This window comes from Micromys minutus, assembly GCF_963924665.1.
Source record: "Micromys minutus genome assembly, chromosome: 28".
In the NCBI taxonomy this organism is placed as follows: Eukaryota; Metazoa; Chordata; class Mammalia; order Rodentia; family Muridae; genus Micromys; species Micromys minutus.
Window position 1 is genome coordinate 38,934,362 of NC_137963.1, and position 21,864 is coordinate 38,956,225.

At 48.7% G+C, this 21,864-nt stretch overlaps 1 protein-coding gene across 2 annotated transcripts in view; it reads right to left on the reverse strand.

Annotated features, from left to right (window-relative positions):
* Positions 1-894: 894 nt before the first annotated feature.
* The window catches only part of RECK (reversion inducing cysteine rich protein with kazal motifs), a gene marked incomplete at its 5' end in the record, with an annotated part of 66,968 nt that continues 45,998 nt past the window's right edge, over positions 895-21,864 (reverse strand). For both annotated transcript variants that reach the window (XM_080939946.1, XM_080939947.1), the window contains 11 exons: positions 895-2,395; positions 3,091-3,246; positions 4,651-4,724; positions 6,084-6,294; positions 7,565-7,757; positions 12,322-12,493; positions 12,966-13,088; positions 14,863-15,051; positions 17,343-17,483; positions 19,247-19,383; positions 21,287-21,499. In XM_080939946.1, the coding sequence (XP_080796072.1) occupies positions 2,174-2,395; positions 3,091-3,246; positions 4,651-4,724; positions 6,084-6,294; positions 7,565-7,757; positions 12,322-12,493; positions 12,966-13,088; positions 14,863-15,051; positions 17,343-17,483; positions 19,247-19,383; positions 21,287-21,499 (1,831 nt within the window). In that variant the 3' untranslated portion in view covers positions 895-2,173. The remainder of the gene's footprint in view (positions 2,396-3,090; positions 3,247-4,650; positions 4,725-6,083; positions 6,295-7,564; positions 7,758-12,321; positions 12,494-12,965; positions 13,089-14,862; positions 15,052-17,342; positions 17,484-19,246; positions 19,384-21,286; positions 21,500-21,864) is intronic.

The following is a 21,864-nucleotide window of genomic DNA, read 5'->3' on the forward strand; positions in this document are numbered from 1 at the left end:
CTTCTCTGCCTGTGCATCTCAAGGTCACTGCTGGCGTAGGGGCGCAGTGTTCCAGCAAGAGCTCCACTTGCCTGGTTGCTGGGAAGCCATTGTGATCTGTGCACGAGGAAGTTGGATGTTCGTCCACTTTAGCATCAGGGCCTTTGAAGACATTATCCCCCAAGCTAACCTGATTCTACCGACATTTGGGGGTTCTTGTGATTGTACTCACAGGGCAGGATCAACGTTAGCTCTCTCCACCCAAACCCAGCCCGACTTCAGGCCACAGCATACCATACCTACCTTTCTAATAGAAACCCAGTCAGTCCTGTCTTTTGTCTGTCCTCACAAGGACTGCACCGTGCAAATACCCATCACCTCTCCCCAGGCACCACCACCACTTTATATCCCCACCCTGAATTTCTGCTCAGGAAGAGTCACGTGACTTTCTCTGGCCACTAAAATGTAGCAGAAATGACTAGCACTTGGGAGTGGAGACTTCGGGGGCAGCCGTGGCTCTGGGTCTCCCTTCTGTAAGGACTCAGCACTGGGTCAGTACGGAGGAGAGCTGCAGGTGAGGTGAGGGCTGGGGACACGACAGGGCTGGTGCGCTTCTCCTAGGTAACTGGTGGGATTAAGCAGGTCCTCAGCAGGAGACCCCTCACCCCCACTGCAGTTATCTGTCTCCAAATGTTATCTGTTCTGGAGCTGGAACAGGAGGCCAGGGCAATAGACTGTCGTGGAAGCGGCAGCGGACTCTGCCCTCTGGCCATGCCTGGTGCACTGACCCACTGCTTCCCTCTCCCCGAGGCCTTGGCTTGGGAAGACGTCAATCCAGGATCTCTCGCTGTAAAGTAAGACACAACTCACTTAAGGGTGGGGAACCGTTTCATTCTGAAGGACTGGAAGTACATATCATCATATAAAATTACTTTTATTAAAATAGAAAAGCTTTCTAGTATATTGCTGTATACTATATATGAGATATATGTATAGCACATTGCCGAATATTACATATAGACTATACATACACTGGAGTCTAGTCTGTTGAAGACACTGAGACAGAAACAGGCAACCGTGACAGAGACACACCAACGTCAGCACTGAGATCCTCTGAAAGCATTAAGTGCCCACTTTTCAACAATATTTTGGTATGATAAGCATACTGCTGTATTTCAGAGGGTACACATAACGTTGAAAAACACTTCATGTAAAATCTAAGTTCAGGTGCATACGTACAAACGAAGTATTACATCAATAGCTTATTTCAAACTGTAAAACATTCAAAGCATCCAATTTCTTAGACAACATGCAAACATTTTAATATTTAGCCTGACATTTTAAATATATAAACCACATTCTTTATACTTCTATTTAAGAGGAAAGTCAGACACACACTTATCCACACTGTGCACATTACAAAAGGCAGATGTGTGTTCATAGACGGAAAAGTGTGGGGCTAACACATGATTGTCATTCTACACATATGGCTGTTCACCTTCATAATAAGATTAGAAATCACGCACATTACACGAGCCACTCGTCATCTTACTTTTGGCAATTATAAAGTAGCAGCAACTGGTTCAAAGCCTGATCTTCAAACCCGTGGTCACGGCGAGCTCCGGCAAGTGTGTCCGGCTAACACAAAGCTGCATGGCAGAGGCGTGGAGGCTGTGGGGCCGCCCCATTCACAGGCACAAAATGGCAGCTACTGAGAGTGCCACTCGGTAGAGCCCTGCCTTGGAGTTCTGTGGAGGCAGCCCTGAGGAGCTAGCGGCAATTTCAACGTTTTCTCTCCCACTGTCATGGCAGTGGCTTTTCACTGAGCCCCGGCTTCTAGACACAGAAACAAGTCCTCGGCAGCCTCAGCACCGACAGGACTCTGGAGACTGACACAGAGGCCTCCTCCTGTAAAGTGACCATGGCACTATCAGTGATGGCACGTTTGCTTTGTGCAAGGGGAGCCATCCGCTGAGCGAGTGCAAACCTGCTCAGTGACCCACCGGTGAGAGGAGGAGATCTTCTTCCATTCCAGTGGGAGAGGCTAATTTATCATTTTAAAAACCAAGGAAAACCCCTAATGTTGGCAGATTTAAAAATACTGTGTGGTGCTAAGAGGTGACCTGTGCTTTCGCTTGGTCACCAGCTAGCAGTCCTGAATGTCTTTCACGAGTGGGACGGCTTTGCAGGGCAGTCAGGGACAAGTCCCCAGCACGTGACTGCTGAGGCTCAGGCTGAGGAGGAGCAGCAGGGAGCACCCGGGAGGCCGGCCCACAGGAGCAGATGAGGGGAGACTGCTGGAGAGCTGCGCTTGGGAGATGACGAGGGCAGAGAGGGGGACGTGGGACGCCAGCGTGGGGCTGTCGGAGTTGATGAGGGACTCAATTTTCTCTGCCTCCTTATTGCAGGCCTCAATCTGCAAAGGAAAAGATCCTTCCAATGTCAAACCTCAGAATCTTCAACAGGTCCAGGCAGGCAGATTCCCGGCCCATGTCAGAAAGAGAATGTCCACAGAGGCAGCTTGCTCCCCTCTGACCTTACCGTGCTAGCCAGAGTCACTGGTAGCTATGGTCTTAACTTACTGCACATACAGTTAGACTGCAACGTCACTACCCTCGCCAGTCAGCCAGCTTTGGTTTTGCACTATAGCGTTCCACGCACTGCCCATCTCACTCGACAGCCACAGGAAATGCCTTTACTCTGGTTTAAATGTGAGGACAGACAAGGCCTGGACGGAGGCAGCTGGAACTGCTTCCATCCACACACTTCTTTGGTTCTCGCTACTTTCTGATGAAACCTGGGCCTGCACCAGTGAGGTTCCTTAGCTTCCTCATCAGTGTGGAAGGAAACCTTAGGGTCCAGAGAGACCAGAGGCTTTGGCTTGGTCACTGAATGCCCCCTGCCAGTGCCCTAATCTGCACAGTGGTGGGGTGGGCTTAGTGTGGGCCTCAGTCCCGAACAGACTCCGTCATTCAGAGGCTGCCTTGCTCTTTCCTCTTGCCCTCTACAACTCCCAAGGTGCTCCCATTTCCTCAACCCGTGGTCCCCCCTCCCACTGTGAGTCCCCCAAACTCTGAACTGACAAGACGGCCGCAGTGTGCTGAGCCTCACCTGCAAAGCTTTGGGATAATGGTCCACAGGAATAATCAGGATCACAATTTCTGATTCGATGCTCAAGTATCCAAACACGTCACACTGCGGCACAGATACGTGCATGCGGATCTTCTGAAGAATCTCCAGAACTGTTATTGGCTTCTTGTTTGTCACCTGGAAGACATTTCAGGGCTGGAGGGGATCCCTGCCTGCTGCCTAGGCGACTCTGCTTCGCGGCAGCTGAAGAGGCTCTTTGACCCGTGCGCTCGGCACTAGGCCTGGCTGGACACAATCCTGTCTCTCAGGGTCCAGTATGTGTAATGGGGTGTGGGCTGCCCACAGAGGTGTGCAACCACAATTAACACCAGCCAGAAGTACTTATTTATCTACTTTTTTAAGTGGGCCTTGCTATACGAACTAGGCTAGCTTTAAATTCATGATCCTAGCTCAGAAGTGCTATGTATTTATTTAGGTTCTTTTTGTGTTTTAAACAGGGTCTCAGGTAACCAAGGATGGTCTTGAACTTCTTATTCTCCTGCCTCTATCTCTCAAGAGCCAGGATATAGGTCTACATGTTTGCTCTATCTGTTTGACTTCTGTCTGTCTGTCTGTGTGTGAGGGAAAGGAAGAGAGAGAAAGAAAAGGCAGACAGACAGAACAGACACAGACAGACACACATGAGCCAGAGGTCAATCCTGGATGTCATTCTTCGGGAGCTATTTATACCCCTTTTAAAAACTATTTTTATTTTAATTGTGTGTGCATGCATTTTGTAAGGATATTGTTTGTGTGTGCAGGTACCATGGAGGCTGGTGTTAAATGTGTGCACGGTGTGGGCACTGGGAAGCATGTCGGAGGCTTCTGAAAGAGCTCTTAGGGACTGAGCCTGCTCTTACTGTTTTTAAGACAGGGTCTCTCATTGGCCAGGAGCTTGCTGAGGACCTGAACTGGAATCACAGACCTCACATCAGAATTTCTGTACGTGGTGGGATACGTCAGCACTGAGGCAGAGGGAGGGTCGCTGACTGAGAACCTGACCCTAAACACAAGGCAGGGTGACTAAGGAAAGCATCCCACTGAGCCACTGCCCCAGCCCACAGCACTTCTCAAGAAGTGGGCGCTCGGAAGGGAAGGGCACAGGGAACAGTCCCGTATGAACACAGGCGTCAGTGAGGACAGGAAGGATGCGCTGGTAGTGGCAAGTTTTTGCCGGTTGCATCACTAGGGTTCTGGCTTCCCAAAAGAGAACAGCAGGAAATGAGAAGATAAACAGACAGGGAAGGTGGCTCTGGGGGAGGGGTGGGTGCTCTGATGAGGTGGGGTGCAGACCATCTGGATTTCTACTACTGTGGGCCAAGTGGCCCTGACCCATGCTCTCTGAGCTGGCAGAGAAAGGGCCTGGCAGGAGGGAGCATAGGTCAGGAGTCAGCCACCCTGGGTACCAACCCCTGTTTTATTGATTGTGAGGTACGGCCTTGAGTGAGTCTAGGGAGCTGGTTTTTTATCTATACACAGAGACAATACATTCTGCTCCTGAGGATTCCCGAGAAGTTTAAAAATATGCATGAAGCAACTTACCTTGGCAATGGTGTCCAGCTTTTCCTTGTCGAATAAAACCCGTAACATTCCAGCACATAATGGGCAGCAAGCCCCTGTAACAGAAGCCATTTTTGTGTGTTCAGAATTAAAACATGGAGAATCTAAAGTTACTGGTGAGGTGGCCAGCTCCCATGTGGCCGTCACTTGTCCTTCCTGATGACTGTATTTTCAGCTGTGCTCAATGACCAACCCAGACTCCTCCTAACGTGTGTCCCGTGGTGATGTGATGCTCAGGCCCAGCGGCTGGTGAGTGACAGCTGGACCTGCCTCTCATCTGCTCAACAGTGTCATGGGCCTCTCTGTTTAAAATCACGGCAGCGGATGAGACGGTCAAATCTCACGCCACACTGAACAGAGCTCGTCACCCAGTTCCCACCAGGCCTCCCTACCCCCTCACTCTCCCTCAGGGAGTTCTGACTTAACCGTTGAGTCTTGGGAAACCTTATGTCTCCTCCCTTGGAACACGGTCCCCAGGATGGGAGAGGCTTTGTTCTGTTCGCTGGGTCCCTGGTGCTTAGAATACTGTCCTGAACACAGTGGGGGCTCGGAGAGTCCTCGGTGAGCTCACAGACGACACTTTGGAGACCCAAATAACCTGTGATGAGCAGGGATGAACCTTGGGATGAAGCCGCTCCGTGCCTGTCTCCGTAATGAGTATGTGCTGAAGGTAAACTGTCCCCGGCAACTGTCACTCACAGCTGTCTGTGTGGACTGAGTCCTCTGCCGACCTCACAGCTGAGGTAACCCCCTCAATTACACATGCTGTGTTCATCCAAACACACTTCAGCTAATCCATTTGCCTAATAACTAATTGTCCAGGCAGTTAAAGATAAGTAATTGCTACATAGTTAATCTATAATCCTAATTTTTTAATGTACATGCTACTTTCCCTGCTTATGTATTCATTCCTGACCTAAAATTTTGCTCAAAAAGTTGCCATGCTATTGTTTTTCTTTTTAATTTTATATTAGATTTATTCACTTTGTGTGTATTGTATGTTTGTATGTATGTTTGTATGTATGTGTACCATGCGTGCACTTGGTGCCAGAAGAGGTCAAAAAAGGGCATAGGGTCCTCTAGACCTAGTGTTACAGATGGTTGTGAGCCAACTGATTAGTGCTAGAAACTGAACCCAGGTCTTCCACAAGAACAAGTGCTCCTAACCCGAGCCAGCTCTCTAGCCTCTGCTGAGCTGCCCTGACGTCAGTGGCTTGAGAGTCACTTTCATCTGGTCTCCTACTGTACCCCAGGATGCCTGTCCCAGGGGCAGTCCTCCTGACTCAGCAGAGTCTCTGAGCACAACTTTTCAGTTTACAGAGCAGTGAACTCCCTTCTCAGCGGCTCATTTTTTGGGGTAGATCAGCAAAGCGTTCCGGTCCCAAGCCTGCCCGCCCCAAACACCTGCAGCTCACCTGGTGGGGTGACGGGTCTGCAGCCGGCGGCCGAGAGGGAAGGACACTTCACGGCAGCACACTCGGCCACAGCGCTGTACTCAGAGAGGACACCCACAGCCTGGCAGGGCCCATAGTAATCCACTGCCACACGGTCTGAGTAGGCCGCGCACACACTGCCGTATGTCTCACCGTTGTGCCCACAAACGGGCTCTGTGGCCCTGCAGAAAGGCTGAGGAGAGACAAAGAAGTTTAGCCTGGAAACTTTCATGGCAAACAGCTGATCTCCCCATTTCCAGGGAGTGAGAAGACACAGGTTTCCGTTTTGGGACCCTCTAAAGTCCTGGGGTGGACTAAGTAATAGGTTGTCACAAGCTCAACTGGAAAGCCCGTGGAACGTTGTCGGCTTATTCCACTGAGACGGATAGAGGATAAAAATGTCCCTCACCTCACTTCTCTTAGTGACCATGAAGGTCCAAACACTGAAAAGGGGGACCTTGCCATTTCATGCTGGGTACGGGAAAAGGGGCTGAGAGACGAGCAGAGAAGACATACCCCAGACCCCAGACTTATGGGGAGTTAGGAGTGTAGCAGGGAAACATCGTAGCCGAGAAGAGGGAACAAGGATAAAGAAAAGTGTGTGTGTGTGTGTAGCAGATGGTGTCAATGTAAGTGGGACACCATCTCCAAGAGAAAACAGTAGCCAGACAAGCTGAAGGGATTCTCCCCACCATGGGCAAAGAGCATGTCAGGCTTTAGTGGTTTGCAGCAGGTGATGCAGGCCTAAGACGGGAATCTCCCAGGACAGGGCTCAGCACAGAATCAGTGTGTGTGTGTGTGTGTGTGTGTGTGTGTGTGTGTGTGTGTGTATGTGTGTGTGTGTATGTGTGTGTATGTGTGTGTGTGTGTGTGTGTGTGTGTGTGTGTGTCAGTGGGAAGCTCCAAGAAGACTACCCCACAGGGTTATTTAATGTGGAGGCGGATCTTACAAGCCTAAAAGACTGATTAGGCCTGTGCAAACCAAATCTTAGAGATATCCCTGTCACTGCAGCCCGGTGGGAGAAGGTGGGTAGCAGGAAGTGGGGAGACGGCTTTTCCTGACTTGCCCCTCCCTCTATTTCTTGAGATAGGGTTTCTCTGTGTAGCCTGTCCTGAAACTTACTCTGTAGACCAGGCCAGCTTCAAACCTATAGATCTCCTCCTGCCTCTACCTCCCAAGTGCTGTGATCAAGGGAGTACAAATGTCTGACCGGATTTGCTTTCTATGAAAAGATGGATCGCGGTGACCATGCCCGGTGTGAACTCTTAGTCTCACTCCTAGTCTTTTCCTAGGAGTGGGTTCTACAAAGCCAGTGTCTGCCACCTTCCACACTCCTCCGAAAAGGCAACACACCAACACCCAGAGTTAGCCACACTACTCCTTTCTCAGTGGGGCTGCATTTCGCTTGTCTGACAGTCATAAACTAACTTGGTACCCTTGAGTTTGGTAGCCAACAACATACCTGGCAAGGGCCTCTGTAAGACAAGCTTTTTCCTCTTTGGTACAAAGTGCAGAGGTTGTTGTGTTCCACGTGATCCGTATCACACACAGGATCTCGGGCCGGGTCACAGGTGAGCTGTCTGGGCACACATTCATACTGGCTACATCCAAATTTATCAAAAGTTGTCAGGCAGACTTGTGGTTTTGGCACACATCTGAAAACAATGAAAACAGCAGGTGACCAGAAGCAGGGGAACCGAGGTGGGGGCAGCAAAGCCCTGGCGTGGCACAGGAAGCTTCGGAAAGAGCTGGGCTGATGGACTGTATGCAGCGGAGTCAGAATAGAACGTGGTACACACAGCTCAGAGGGAATTAGTTGCTGAGTGGTGAGCCCTGGGCACACATGGAAGAGGCGTTCTTACTGAAACTTGGTGGGCGAGGAGAGCAGAAGTGGGCTAGACTGAGGGAGGAGCCGCAGGCTAGACTGAGGGAGGAGCCGCAAACATGAGGTGATATCCAGTATGTGGGGTTGGGAAGGGGTGATCTGTACTGAGGTGGTCAATGGAGGATGCCCACAATCAAGAGCCACAGACATTTTCAGATGCTTCACTGTTTTAGGCAAGGTCTCACTTAGCCCTAGATGGCCTGGAGTTTGCGGACCAGGCTGCCCTTGAACTCACAGTGATCTGCTTCCTGCCTGGATGTGGATTAAAGGTGTGCTCTATCTTGCCCCACTAAGCACTTAATGTTTAGCTTGATTAACATGAGTCTATCTTAAGAAAGGCTTTATTTTTTATACTAAAAGCTCAGTTTTCTGTGCCCACTGGATGGGGGTTGATGCTGGGTGCTTGTGAGCTGAGAGCAAGTCCTTCTAGTGACCTAATAGAAGGTGTTAGAACCAGGGACACCGGAGAAAGCTTGGTGGTGTAGGGAGGAAGCAAATGATCAAGCTGAGTATGAAGAAATAAGAGGTAGGGCTGAGGGTGACCAGGGGACAGAAGCACATGCTGCACAGCCTGACATCAAAGTGTGACCCCAGAACCTACACACAAGCCCAATGCAGAAGTACACACTTGCAATCCCAGCCTGTTGCAGGGAGAGGGCAGGAAGAGACAGGCAGACAGCGAACTTTCCCAAAGCACCTGAAGGACAGGACACAGTGCAGAAGCACTGAGACAGAGCTCGCCTCAGACAAGGGAGGGAGGGCGCAAAACCAACTCCAGAAACACACACACATGCACACACACACACACACACACACACACACACACACACACACACACGAAGACACATGTACACACACAGGCACACACATATATACAAACATGCGCACACACACACACACGAACACACATGTACACACACAGGCACACACACAGAGGCATACACACATATACACACATGCACACACACATGCACACACATGTACACACATGTACGCACATGTACACACATGCACACACACGATCGCAGAAAAAGGCTGAGAATCTAGAGGACAAGTCTAAGACAGTGGTCAGTGCAGTGATGGTCTGTGTCATCTTGTCATGTCCTAATGTTCAGAAAAATGTCTGATTTATCAGTAGGTATTGGAGGGAATATATCCCTTTCTTAAGAAAACGAAGACATTGAGAGCTGGAGCACTGACTGCTCTTCCAGAGGTCCTGAGTTCAATTCCCAGCAACCACATGGCGGCTCTCAACCATCTGTAATGGGATCCGATGCCCTCTTCTGGTGGGTCTGAGGACAGCTACAGTGCACTCGTATAAATACAATAAATAAATAATTCTTTTTTAAAAAAAGACAGAAACAAAACAACCCCCCCAACAACTGCTTTGAAAAGAGGGTGCAGACCCACAGACAAAGGTGTAAACGTGTATTGTGCAAAGCTCATGTCCCAGGCACTCAGCTCCCTTCCTTAGCCATTCCTTCCGATCCTTGCAGAGATGTGAGCAGGTAACTTTACAGACGCTGATCCAAGGGATGTGCTTTTCCCTGTGCTAGGCAGGCACCCGACCAGCCTTGGTTCAGGAATTGAAAGCTGGCTCGGTGGTTGGTGAGACATCTCTCTGGCAGAGGACCCAGGTCTGATTCCCAGCACCCACACGGCAGTTCACCAGGGCCTGTAACTCCAATTGTAGGGGATCTGGTGCCTTCCTCTGGTATCTGAAGAGCACCGCATGCACATGGCAAACAGACATCCACACAGACAAAACACTCGTCCACATGCACTCTCACAAAAACTAGCCAGGTTCGGGCCTAACTGCTCCCCAGAAAGAAGGACCTCTTATATGATACCATCTGCCTTCTAAATTTACATTACCATTTTTTTTTTTATCTTTGCCAATCCAATATATTCGAAGTGACACACGAAGCATGAGCTTTAATAATACCCTTGTCCTACCTAGCACCATGTCCTGCCTTGATGATATTGGACTGAAGCTGAAAGCCTCAGTTAAATGTTGTCCTTTATAAGACTTGCCTTGGTCATAGTGTCTTTTCACAGCAGTGAACCCTAAGTAAGTCAGAGATGTAAAAGCAAGTCAAGTTTGTTCAGGGCACCTGCCACTGAGCTTTGCTTCTGTTGTACACATGTGCTGGGTGGTTTTTACTGTCAGCCTGACAACCAAGAATCATCTCGGAAGAGAAATTATCCCTATCATGTTGGCCTGTGGTCATGTCTGTGGAGACTATCCTGGTTGCCCTGTGTGGACAGCAACGTTTTATGACCTGGGCCCCGAACGGTGTACTCAGAGCAACTGTGGACACAGCTGTCCCTCTGCTCCTGCGCCGGCTTCCCTGCTGTAGCTGACTGTCACCTGGAACAAGCCCTTCCCTTCTCAGAACTGGGTTGTGCTTAGAGTGCTTTACCACAGCAGAGGTGACACTGGAACAATGAGCTCTGACAGACAGTGGCTGACTCTCTGCCACTCTGTTACATGAGAAAACCTCCCTCTCATCCTGCGCCAGGGTTTCCAAGATGAAAGATGTACTATTTTTTGTACAAACTACTTCTTCAGGACACAGCCGTGAGTCTGTTCACATCTCAGAAGAAACTGATCTAGCTCAGCCACACCTGACGGGGTCCCCACATGCACAAGTCACCAAGGCCAGGCTACTGTCATCTGGCTTGGTGAGATGACAGAAAAGGGAGTCCAAAGCCAAATGACAGCGGCTAACACTAAAGTTGCACTCTGAGAGTCCTCACGTCTAATTCCCACACGACTGCTCTGATAGAAGAACCATGGGTGGCTAATAAGAACTCAGTCACTTCTCTCCAGACCCTCTGGTACACTCTCCTGTCCTGTCCTTACACTCGGCTTCCATACAGACCCTCTGGTACACTCTCCTGTCCTGTCCTTACACTCGGCTTCCATACAGACCCTCTGGTACACTCTCCTGTCCTGTCCTTACACTCGGCTTCCATACAGAACCTCTGGTACACTCTCCTGTCCTGTCCTTACACTCGGCTTCCATACAGAACCTCTGGTACACTCTCCTGTCCTGTCCTTACACTCGGCTTCCATACAGACCCTCTGGTACACACTCCTGTCCTGTCCTTACACTCGGCTTCCATACAGACCCTCTAGTACACTCTACTGTCCAGTCCTTACACTGCTTCCATACAGACCCTCTGGTACACTCTCCTGTCCTGTCCTTACACTCGGCTTCCATACAGAACCTCTGGTACACTCTCCTGTCCCGTCCTTACACTCGGCTTCCATACAGAACCTCTGGTACACTCTCCTGTCCTGTCCTTACACTCGGCTTCCATACAGACCCTCTGGTACACTCTCCTGTCCTGTCCTTACACTCGGCTTCCATACAGAACCTCTGGTACACTCTCCTGTCCTGTCCTTACACTCGGCTTCCATACAGAACCTCTGGTACACACTCCTGTCCTGTCCTTACACTGCTTCCATACAGACCCTCTGGTACACTCTCCTGTCCTGTCCTTACACTCGGCTTCCATACAGAACCTCTGGTACACACTCCTGTCCCGTCCTTACACTCGGCTTCCGTACAGACCCTCTGGTACACTCTCCTGTCCCGTCCTTACACTCGGCTTCCATACAGAACCTCTGGTACACTCTCCTGTCCTGTCCTTACACTCGGCTTCCATACAGAACCTCTGGTACACTCTCCTGTCCTGTCCTTACACTCGGCTTCCATACAGAACCTCTGGTACACTCACCTGTCCCGTCCTTACACACGGCTTCCATACAGAACCTCTGGTACACACTCCTGTCCCGTCCTTACACTCGGCTTCCGTACAGACCCTCTGGTACACTCTCCTGTCCCATCCTTACACTCGGCTTCCATACAGAACCTCTGGTACACTCTCCTGTCCCGTCCTTACACTCGGCTTCCATACAGACCCTCTGGTACACTCACCTATGCCAGCGTTCCTCCCTAGCCTCTCACAGACCCTCCCCTCTCACAGATCCAGCTGAGTGTCTCTGAGGCCTCTGCGGACCTCCCTCCCCAGCTGCGCTAACAGCTCTACATATGCACCCATCATGAAGCCAGCTCTGTGCAGCTCTTTCTCTCCAGACCCCACTCTTCAGGACTGGGATTGCGTTTTTCATTGAGACATCTCTACACGTAGCACAGTGTGGAACACAACTCTGCAGGGCTCCAAGTGCTGGGATTACAGACGTTAGGAACTAAGCCCAGCTAGCCTACTTCTAAACCACTTTGTGCTTTTATCCTGTGGGACTCGAATAGTGGATGCCTGTACACACTGGCCTGGGGCTGAAAAAGAGGTCACTCTTGGCATACCTTTGGCTTTTGGGGCAGAGGTTAGGATTACAGGGATCCTTGGAGATACAGGGTCCAAACTCAAACTGATGGTCTTGGAGACCCACGCAGCGAGCGATGCAGGCACTGGGGTAAGTGCGTCCATTCTGGGCACACACTGGGACAAACTGATCTGCGCAGTTACAGGGCAGACCTGAGGAGAGAACACAGCCTTACGTGAACACATCTGTTCCTTCCTTATAAGCTGATGAAGGCAAACCACTAACAAATCATATTAAAGTGGAATCATACATTAATTAATTCACAAAAAAGACAAATCTCTGCTACAACCCCTGACATTATTTATTTATTTATTTATGAGCCAGGGTCTCACTGTGTAGCCTTGGCTGACCTGGAACTCACTACGTAGATCAGGCTGGGCTCAAACTTAGATATCGCTTGCCTCTGCCTCCCGAGGGCTGGGATCTAAGGTGTGTAGCCCCACATCGCCTGGATACTGAAGACTACCTCTCGGGGCCGTCCACGGCCTCCTTTGCAAACGCTCTCAGGTGGGAAGCTGGGACGCTGATGTCCTGTGCGCATCTGCAGCTGAGGCAAGGCTACACTGCCCGGCAGAGAGCACGCGGAGCAGCGCCCTGAGGGGAGGCTCTGGGTGCAATGGCTACCTGTGAAGGTGCGGCGGTCATCGTCTGAACTGTGCTCACTGAGGCACAGACGGGTGGAACACACTAAATTGCCAGCAAAACAAGAACAGACATTGCAGTCAACGGTAAAGGATGTTCCATGGCCTGAAAGAAAGAAAACATCAGTACATTACATACTAAGGAACAGAGCCCGGGGCTGTGAGATGGCTCAGTGGGCAGAAGCCTGCCGCCGAGTCTGCCTACTTGAATCCAACCCCAAACCTTCCTGGTGGAAGGAGAGAACTAACCAAGTCCTCCAAGTTTTTCTCTGATATCCACAGATGTGCTGAGGCACAAACACACTAATGCAGACACACAGACACACACACACACACACACACACACACACAAAACCAACATAAATTAAAATTTAATTGTTTGAAAGTTTAAAAATTTGAAAATTTAGAAAAGTTACTATTACTATTGTGTGTGCACACGTGTGTGGGTACATATGTGTGTCACAGTATGAGTGTGCAGGTCAGAGGACAACTTTTCAGAGCTGGTTCTCTCCTTCCACAGAGGGCGTGGGACCAAGCTCGGAAGGTCAGGCCTGTGCAGCAAGTCGCCTCAGGGGTCCTACCGCCTGCCTCACCGAGGCTGGGGTCACAAGGGACCACAACGACCAGCATTTTCACGTGAGTGATGGGGATCAAATGCTTTGCCCAATAAACCATCCCCTAAGCCCTCAGAAATCTTACAACGCTGATTCCTGAAAGACAACTGATGAATATATAAACTAGGGGCTCACATCTAAGGTAATGATTTTGAGAGAAAGTCTCTTCATACAACCCTGGCTATTCTGGAGCTTGGTATGTACACCAGGCTGGCTTCAAATGGCAGGAATCCCATGTCTAAAATGCAGTAGTACACTCTTAGAAACTCATTTTATTGTCCTTAGATTGAACCACCCCATCCAAGTCTCTCTATATATCTCAGGCTAGCCTGGAGCTCACTATGTCACCCAGGGTGGCCTGACACTCAGAGGCATCCCCTCAATCTCCCAACGCTGGGCTCACAGGCAGTTGATGATGTAGGGAGAGTGTGGTGGTTTGTATATGCTTGGCCCAGGGAGTTGCACTATTAGGAGGTGTGGCCTTGTTAGAGGAGGTGTGGCCTTGTTAGAGGAGGTGTGGCCTTGTTAGTTAGAGGAGGTGTGGCCTTGTTAGAGGAGGTGTGGCCTTGTGGGTGTGGGCTTTATTACACATCCTAGTTGTCTGGAAATCAGTCTTCTAGAGAGGGGCAGATGAAGATGTAGAACTCTCAGCTCCTCCAGCACCATGCCTACCTGGATGCTGCCATGCTCCCACCTTGATGATAATGGAATGAACCTCAGAATCTGTAAGCCAGCCCAATTAAATGTTGTCCTTATAAGAGTTGCTTTGGTCATGGTGTCTGCTCACAGCAGTAAACCCTGACTAAGAGGTAGTAATAATAACAACACCTACACAGGAACTCAGGTGAGTAAAAGAGATAATGTGCTTGACACACAGTCAGAGTTCACAGAGATTAACAAGCAGGTCCTTCTTGGGAGGCTTCCAAGTGGGTGCTTTAGAATCCTAGTACTTGCTGGTTGTGGTGGTATCTGATTGTAATCCTATTACTCAGGAGACAGAGGCAGGGAGTTTATTGCACATTCAAAGCCAACCTGGGCTATGCAGTGAGCTCCAGGCTAGCCTGGGGTATATCACAAGATCCTATTTTAAACAAAACATCCCCAGTCCCCACGCTCTCAGTGTTCTGTGAGGACTGAAGAGTGCTGTCCTGGAATATATGATGTGTAGACTGTCCTCTGCAGCAGGGGCTCATCTAAGATTCTCTGCAAGGTGAAGATGACCAGTTCCCCACTGCAGTAAGACACATGAGCATGCTCAAGACTCACTTTTTCTTTTTCCTCCAACAATACAAGACTTCTGGAGGTCGATACAGTGCATTTCCATACAGTTTTCCAAGAGGCCACTCTGTCCACAGGAGCAGATCTTGTAACACCCAACTTCCCCTGCAGAGGACGGCACCTGGATCAGTGTCCCTTGGCGGACGATGAAGTCAGAAGCTTCTCCCAGTTTGCAGCCTGTACAAAAATACAGACAAGGACAGGACACTGAACTGATAATATTGTCCTATGACAATGTTTCACATCACACATACTCTACAGGTGTCTCCCAGGACTGTGCAGCTGTTAAAGACGGTAAGATTTTGTTACAGAGCTGGAGGGATGGCCCAGCACCTAGATGGTGGCTCATAACCTTTATTGCTCTAGTTGATTTGATACCATCTTGTGGTCTCTGTGAGTACTACACTCACATGGTATGCATCTACAGATACGGGTAAGTCACTCACATACATAAAAATAAATGAATATATATATATATATTTAAAGATTATGTTATACAGCTTTTACCAAAACAAGAAATTGCCTTTACCCACTGACCAACAAAATAACTTCTCAGATAAAAACTGCATGTCTTATGGGTGATTAAGGACGCGTACCCCAAATAATTTAGTACAAAATACTATGAAGATATATTGTTTTGGCCAACTACAGTAATATTCATGTGCACTTCCAGAACTGGAAAGCTGAGGCAGAAGGATGGCTTGGACTACTGTGAGGTGAGACCTTATTAAAGGATAAACAAACACGGGCTGGAGAGATAGCTCAGTGGTTAAGAGCACTGACTGCTCTTCCAGAGGTCCTGAGTTCAATCCTAGCAACCAATGGGATCTGATGCCCTCTTCTGGTGTGTCTGAAGACAGCTACAGTGTACTTATATAAATACAATAAAAAGAAATTCTTTAAAAAAACAAGCAACAAAAGCATAGCTTTCTATTTCTGTGGGCTAAACATATTTGAAGAAATGGCAAAATATTTTAAATAAAATATATAAAAGACTATTTTTAGAGTAATTTTGGCCAGGACAATTTTTACTGATGGAATATAAACATACTACTTATAAACTCAAAGAAAACGAGTATTTGGATGGGCTTAAGGAAAACCCATTTTCTAGGTAATACACTTTCAATTCATCATAAAATGGGCTGAGTCTAACAGTTTTGGAACTGTTGCATGCTACACACTGTAGAGTAGAGATCTTGCCATTTTCTTGGTACAGAAGCTGCTGGCCGAACTCTAGCACAGTGAGAGCAGGCAGAAAGCAGCCAGAAGTCTGAGGTGGGGACAGCCACTGTGTCTTTCAGCCACACTCACTGCTGCGGGAGCTGACACACTGACACACTGCCACGCTAGCCAGGGAGACAGTCCTTCAGACACCACGCTGAGTCTATCCTCGGCTCCGTGTTACTTCTAAGATTTTCCAAGTGTTGACGCTAACATGATAGACGTCCTCAACAGAGACAGATGAAAATCAGGTTACTGCAGCCATATTGTGAACAACTGCCAAAGAAAGACCATCAAAATATGTGGCCGGGATAACCGTGACCTCCTGCTGACTGCTCAGCATTTTGTGCTGCTTCCCGTTAGGCACCTGCAGCCCACATCAGCCTTACAGAGATAAGGATTGCAGTGGGCACGGCACTGTCTCCACGTGCCGCAGAGAAGGGAAGAAAGCTAAGCACAGGGTTTCAAGCATCACAGCATGGAAGAACAGGTACAAACAGGTGGCTGAGCTCCTGTTCTATAGTCAAGAACATTGGCATTGACAGCATTAGTTTACAATGTAAATGAAACTGAAATTCTATGTGTGTTGTGGTAATTATTTAATCTCAATCCAGGGTTTCAACCCGGCCTTTAGTTCCCAGATAAAAGACACAACCTTTGTATTTAGTTAAAGCACTGGGCAGATGTCAGTCCTCTATATTGCTATGTCTACTTCCCTGCCAACAACCCTGAGTCAGGACTTGCCATGTCTGCCTGGGTCGCTCTGACTCTGACAGTCCAGGTCTCACGGTCCCTGCACTGTGGCATCTTCTCCCCCTTCCCATTTTCCTCTTCCTCATGGTCTCTGCCTCAGACCCAAAGCCCAGGAACCAAAGCCCCGCCCACCTCTCTTCTGCCCAGCGATAGGCTGTCTGCATCTTTACTCAACCAATAGCTTTAAACTAAGGAGCAAGGTCGCACAGCATCACTTGGTGCACGTGAGGATTTTCCAATCCCAGGGGAAACCAGACCATGGGAGCCAGTATTTAGCATTACAATACATATAAACAGACCAAATCTCAACATGTGTGTCTCTGTTTGAAAATACATGTGTGTGTGTGTGTGAAACCCTTAAACATTACAGAAAAAGACAGAAAAACAAAACAAACAAACACCCCTATAACCTGGGTGTATGACAGCTCCTCTACGGAAGTGCCAGCCACATGCCCCATGCTCCTCTCATACTCACGACAGACCCCATCTCCTACCTTGAACACAAGAGTACGGGAGGCAAGGATCTCCAGATGGACACCCCTTTCGGTTCACTTCACAGAGCTCATTGGCTGGGCAAGGGTTTGGGTTACAGGGATGAGTCACTTCTTCTATGATGTGACCTAAAGCACTGGGCCCTGAAAAACCCAAAACTGATCAGTGTAACAATCTAAAGGAAGACCACATCTTCCAGTTATCTGGCTTCATCATGGCCGGAACAGTCAGAGAGCTCAGACACAGAGAGCAAGGCTGCGTCCAACCAGCCCAAACTAATTCTTTGGATCTCTTCCTTTGTCAGTTTCTCACAAGGCACCCAAGCATTGGCTTACTGATGGGGACTGGGTACTAGATACGCTGATGAACAAAGCAGGAGGGCTGACGTGGCGCTGCTATATGGAAGAGAGTAAAACAGGCTCAGATAACTTCAGTGGTCAGCAGTTCAGAGGTGGGACATATCTGAGGTGATCAAATATGTGTTTATGTGTAAGAGAGATCATTTTGCACTTTAAAAAGATAATAAATGTCAACGTTACGAAGACACGAGCCCATAACACAGTCATCTCTACCTTCCAACACGCTGTCACGCCCACACGGTATCTAAAGAGAGCTGTTTTTCATGCTGGAGTATCCTCTAGTTTCCCTCCTGAGGTCATTTTCTCCCACACTCACTGCTGGAAACTTCTAGCATCATGAGTTTACTGATCATGAATATACTGATGTGCTTACTCAATTCTCAACCTCACCCCGCTCCAAGACTCCGCCCATCACTCTGGGCACCTTTACCTGGAACTTCCCAAGGTTACAGGGTTTTGCAAAAGCTAGGGCATGTATCCTGAGAGCCCGAGGGACACTGCCAGTCATACATGCACCACCTTCTCTCCTCTATTTGTTTAGTAGATCCTTGTTTTTATTAAAGTAGTAAAGCTAAAACCATCAAGAAGTCTCTCCCTGTCCCTTTAGCCAACTAGAGTCAAGTTGGATAAAGCGGCAGGTAAAGTCCTGGGAGTAGCAGAAAGGCTGAGGAGCCTGCGTTCCTGGCGGTGCACCACCACAGACACCCTGGTCTACTTGCTTCTGAGCTTTCCCGTGCTTCTAACTGTTCTGTTACTGACAGTTGGGCTTATCCTAACTGGAACTAGGCTTCTCTGTTAGACAGCCAGTTTATGGCACTGGCGCCCTCTGGTGGCAGCCCAAACACTAAGGCTAAGAAGCTCTGGAATTCCTCCCTCTAGTATCTCTTTGGCACTGTCTGGCAGGGAGAAACTAAAGTAGTGAGACAAGTTCCACTTCCCCGTGCGAGCCCAGGGCAGAGCGTTCTTCTCTTCTCTATTGCCTGGCTTGTGATATATGCATGAGAAAAGCTTCCTAGGGGAAATTCCACTTTCTGGTCACATCATGACTTCTGATGACAGCGTCCTCCATTCCGATCTTTATAATTCATTACTAGTAAGTAAATAGTTCCTATTTCCTCCGAAAGATAAAATACAACTTCTGCTTACATGTCTAAGATGACAATGACAACTTGATAGGATCTAATCACTTAGGAGGCAAAACTCTGGACCTCCGGGTGAGAGATTAGCCCTACCCCATCGGATGGCGCCATCCCATTAGTTGGGAACCTGGACTGAAGAAGTGAACTGAACACAGCCTCTCGCTTCCAACATCGGGTGCTCCAGCTTCCTCCATCCTGTTGCCATGGTTGCCCCGTACCTTTGAACTGTGAGCCAAGTAAACCCTTCCTCCCTTAAAATGCTTCTGTTGGGTATTTTTCTCACAGCAACGAGAAAGCAACTGATGCAGACAGTCCCACCAAACCACAGCCCCTCATCCAAGGCAAAGATCAGGAGCAGAAGCCATGCAGAAGCACTAGCACTCTAAAACAAACCCACGCGGTACGCACTGAGGTACGTGTCCAGAGGGATGCAGTTCTCCAGGTCGTCCGCAGGGGACAGAAACTCACAGATACTCTCAGCTGTGTGGTCTTCCGGGAATTTATTCTGGTCTCCACATTTCTTGAGAATCTCCACACAATCTGATCTTAAAAGTTAGAAGAACATTTTGGATTCATGACTCTGCCTGATGTCTGGTCAAAACTATGTTTCTAAAACTTCTCAGAAGCTTTCCTTACCTGCCAAGCTCTCCCAGCTGGTTCCAGCTGGTTAGGACTAAGTCTGTCAAAGGGCATCATAGGGAATGTCCAGCTACATAGTGAATCCAAAGCCTAATTTTCTGTCACCTGAGATCAAAGGCCTTGTTCCAGATTTACATTTACAGCTCCAAGCATGATGTAGCCTCTACCACCTTTAAAAGGAAAGCGAGCTAGGCTAGCTTTGCAAATCATACACCATTTTCAAGGCTTGTCAGCTGCTCCCTTCCTTGCCTCCTTTCTCAATCAAAGATCTTTTTAGTTATCACTTCTGAGGTGTTTGTCTTATAACAACCAGAGAGTTTACAACTTTCTTTTTTAGTTCAAGGGCTGGAAAGATGGCTCCAGAGTTAAAAGCATTTGTTGCTCTTGGTACAACTTACGTGGTGGCTGAAAACCATCTGTAACCCAGTTCTAGGGGTCTTCTGACCTCCATGGGTACCAGGCACGAATGTGGTGCACATAAATACATGTAGGCAAACATTCATACACATAAGACACATATGTCTTTAATAGGTCGTTTGTGTTTTTAGTTTGGGTAAAGGTTTGATCCTTGGGTGGAGGTTTCCTATGAGCACGTCCTTCCCACGTGACCTTTGACTTATCATCACACAGCTAGACCTCAGCTTCTCCTTTAGTCAACTCATTCTTGAGCGACATCAGAAAACTGATTAGAAGCCAGGCATGACAGTTCATACCTGTAATCTCTGCTCAGGAAGCTGAGGCAGGAGGATTGTTATGAGGTCAAGGCTTGCCTGACTGTAGAGTGAGACAGGAAGACTCCAAAATCAAAACTAAATCAAATAAGAAAAGGTAAAAGTTACCCGGCCAGTTAGCAGCCTGAACTGAGCAGGACTGAGTCACACACCAAGGGTTTAGGGCTCGGCGTGGACTTGGTCTTGGAAAAGCTTTTGATAAACAGATGCCTGAGGAGCAGCTGAGGCCGTGTAGTGAGTCTGTTTCTCCCACCAGGGAGTGGTCATCCTGGCCTTGTCTTAGATCTCATAAGCAAACCTTTCAGATTGTTTCCTAAGGACAGGACCTGAACACTGGTCTCTGATGATAAGAACACAGCAGTGGCTGCAGAGGAGGAGCGGAGAGGAAAAGGCAAAGGCAGGGAAAGAAAATCCCTAAGTCAGGTGGAATGCAAGCTGGGAACACAATCAAAGCCACAGATGCGCTGGAGCTGGTGCAGCTGAAGTGTTGCCCACTAAGCCCGAAGAACAATTTGAGCCCCTGAAAATCACCACCCATCACGGAGGCGGTGTGAGGCGGTGTGAGGCGGTGTGCCTTTGCCCATAGCCTCCTTTCCTGGGTGTGTAAAAATGGGGCCAGCAGAATGGCTAGTTGGGAAAAGGCGCCTGCTGTGAAGACTGACTTCAGTCTGGGATGCACTGAACACACCCCACTCCAGCTGTGTACACATGGGTGCTTTTGTACACAGTTGTATAAATGAACACTCACTCACTCACTCAATAAATTAATAACTGTAATAAGCAATCTTAAAGTTTAAAACCATAACTGTGCACTGAAGGAATTTAGAAATTGCTTCTTGAAATAGATTCCATAATAGAGTGCACATGAAGTGTGGTGGGAATTTGCACTAAGGATAAATTAGTATCAGCCAGAGGCATGTGGGAAGACTCTGTGAGAATGTCTGGTATTTCACAAGAGCAAAGAAGGGCGGCTTCAGGCAAGGATGGGAGAGCATCTGTCAGGCAGAGGAGAGGGTGTGAAAGCAGTGTGGGGGAGGGGCAGGCAAGCCCACAGAACTCCCCAGCACGGATGACTTACTTGCAGATAATGCTTCCTCGGGATTTGCTGTGGCAGGGTTTAATCTGCAGGGAGCACGCCACCGCCTTCCACATCTCTGGCTGGCAGGTCTTAATGTCCAGGACAGGGATGCTGATGAAGGGCATCTTTATGCTTCCCTTCTCCCACAGCTTCATGTCGCTCATGGCCCCCTGGTCAGACTGAGCGGTACAGCTCCTGAAAAGTTCTGTTGGCCTTAAAAAAGATGCAGAGGAATGGAGACACATTATCTCCTGGATAGAGACAATGGGTAAACCCTTGATGCATCCACACCAGGAAAATCTGATTTTCTCAAAGAGACTGCATAAGACCCACCGTGGCTTTCAGCTTCAGGCAGCTGAAGACTCAACAGGCACTAACACCAGGACGCTGAGGAGTGTTCTAACTTAACACAGCTTCTTATGAGGCTGTTTAAAACTTCAAGGTGCTGTGGATGCAACTAACCTCCCAGGCCGTTTCACTTTGTTTCACAAAATAAATGAGTCTGTGTCTTTAAAACAGAGGTATAGCCAGGCAGTGGTGGGACTGGTGGGACATGCCTTTAATTCCAGCACTGGGGA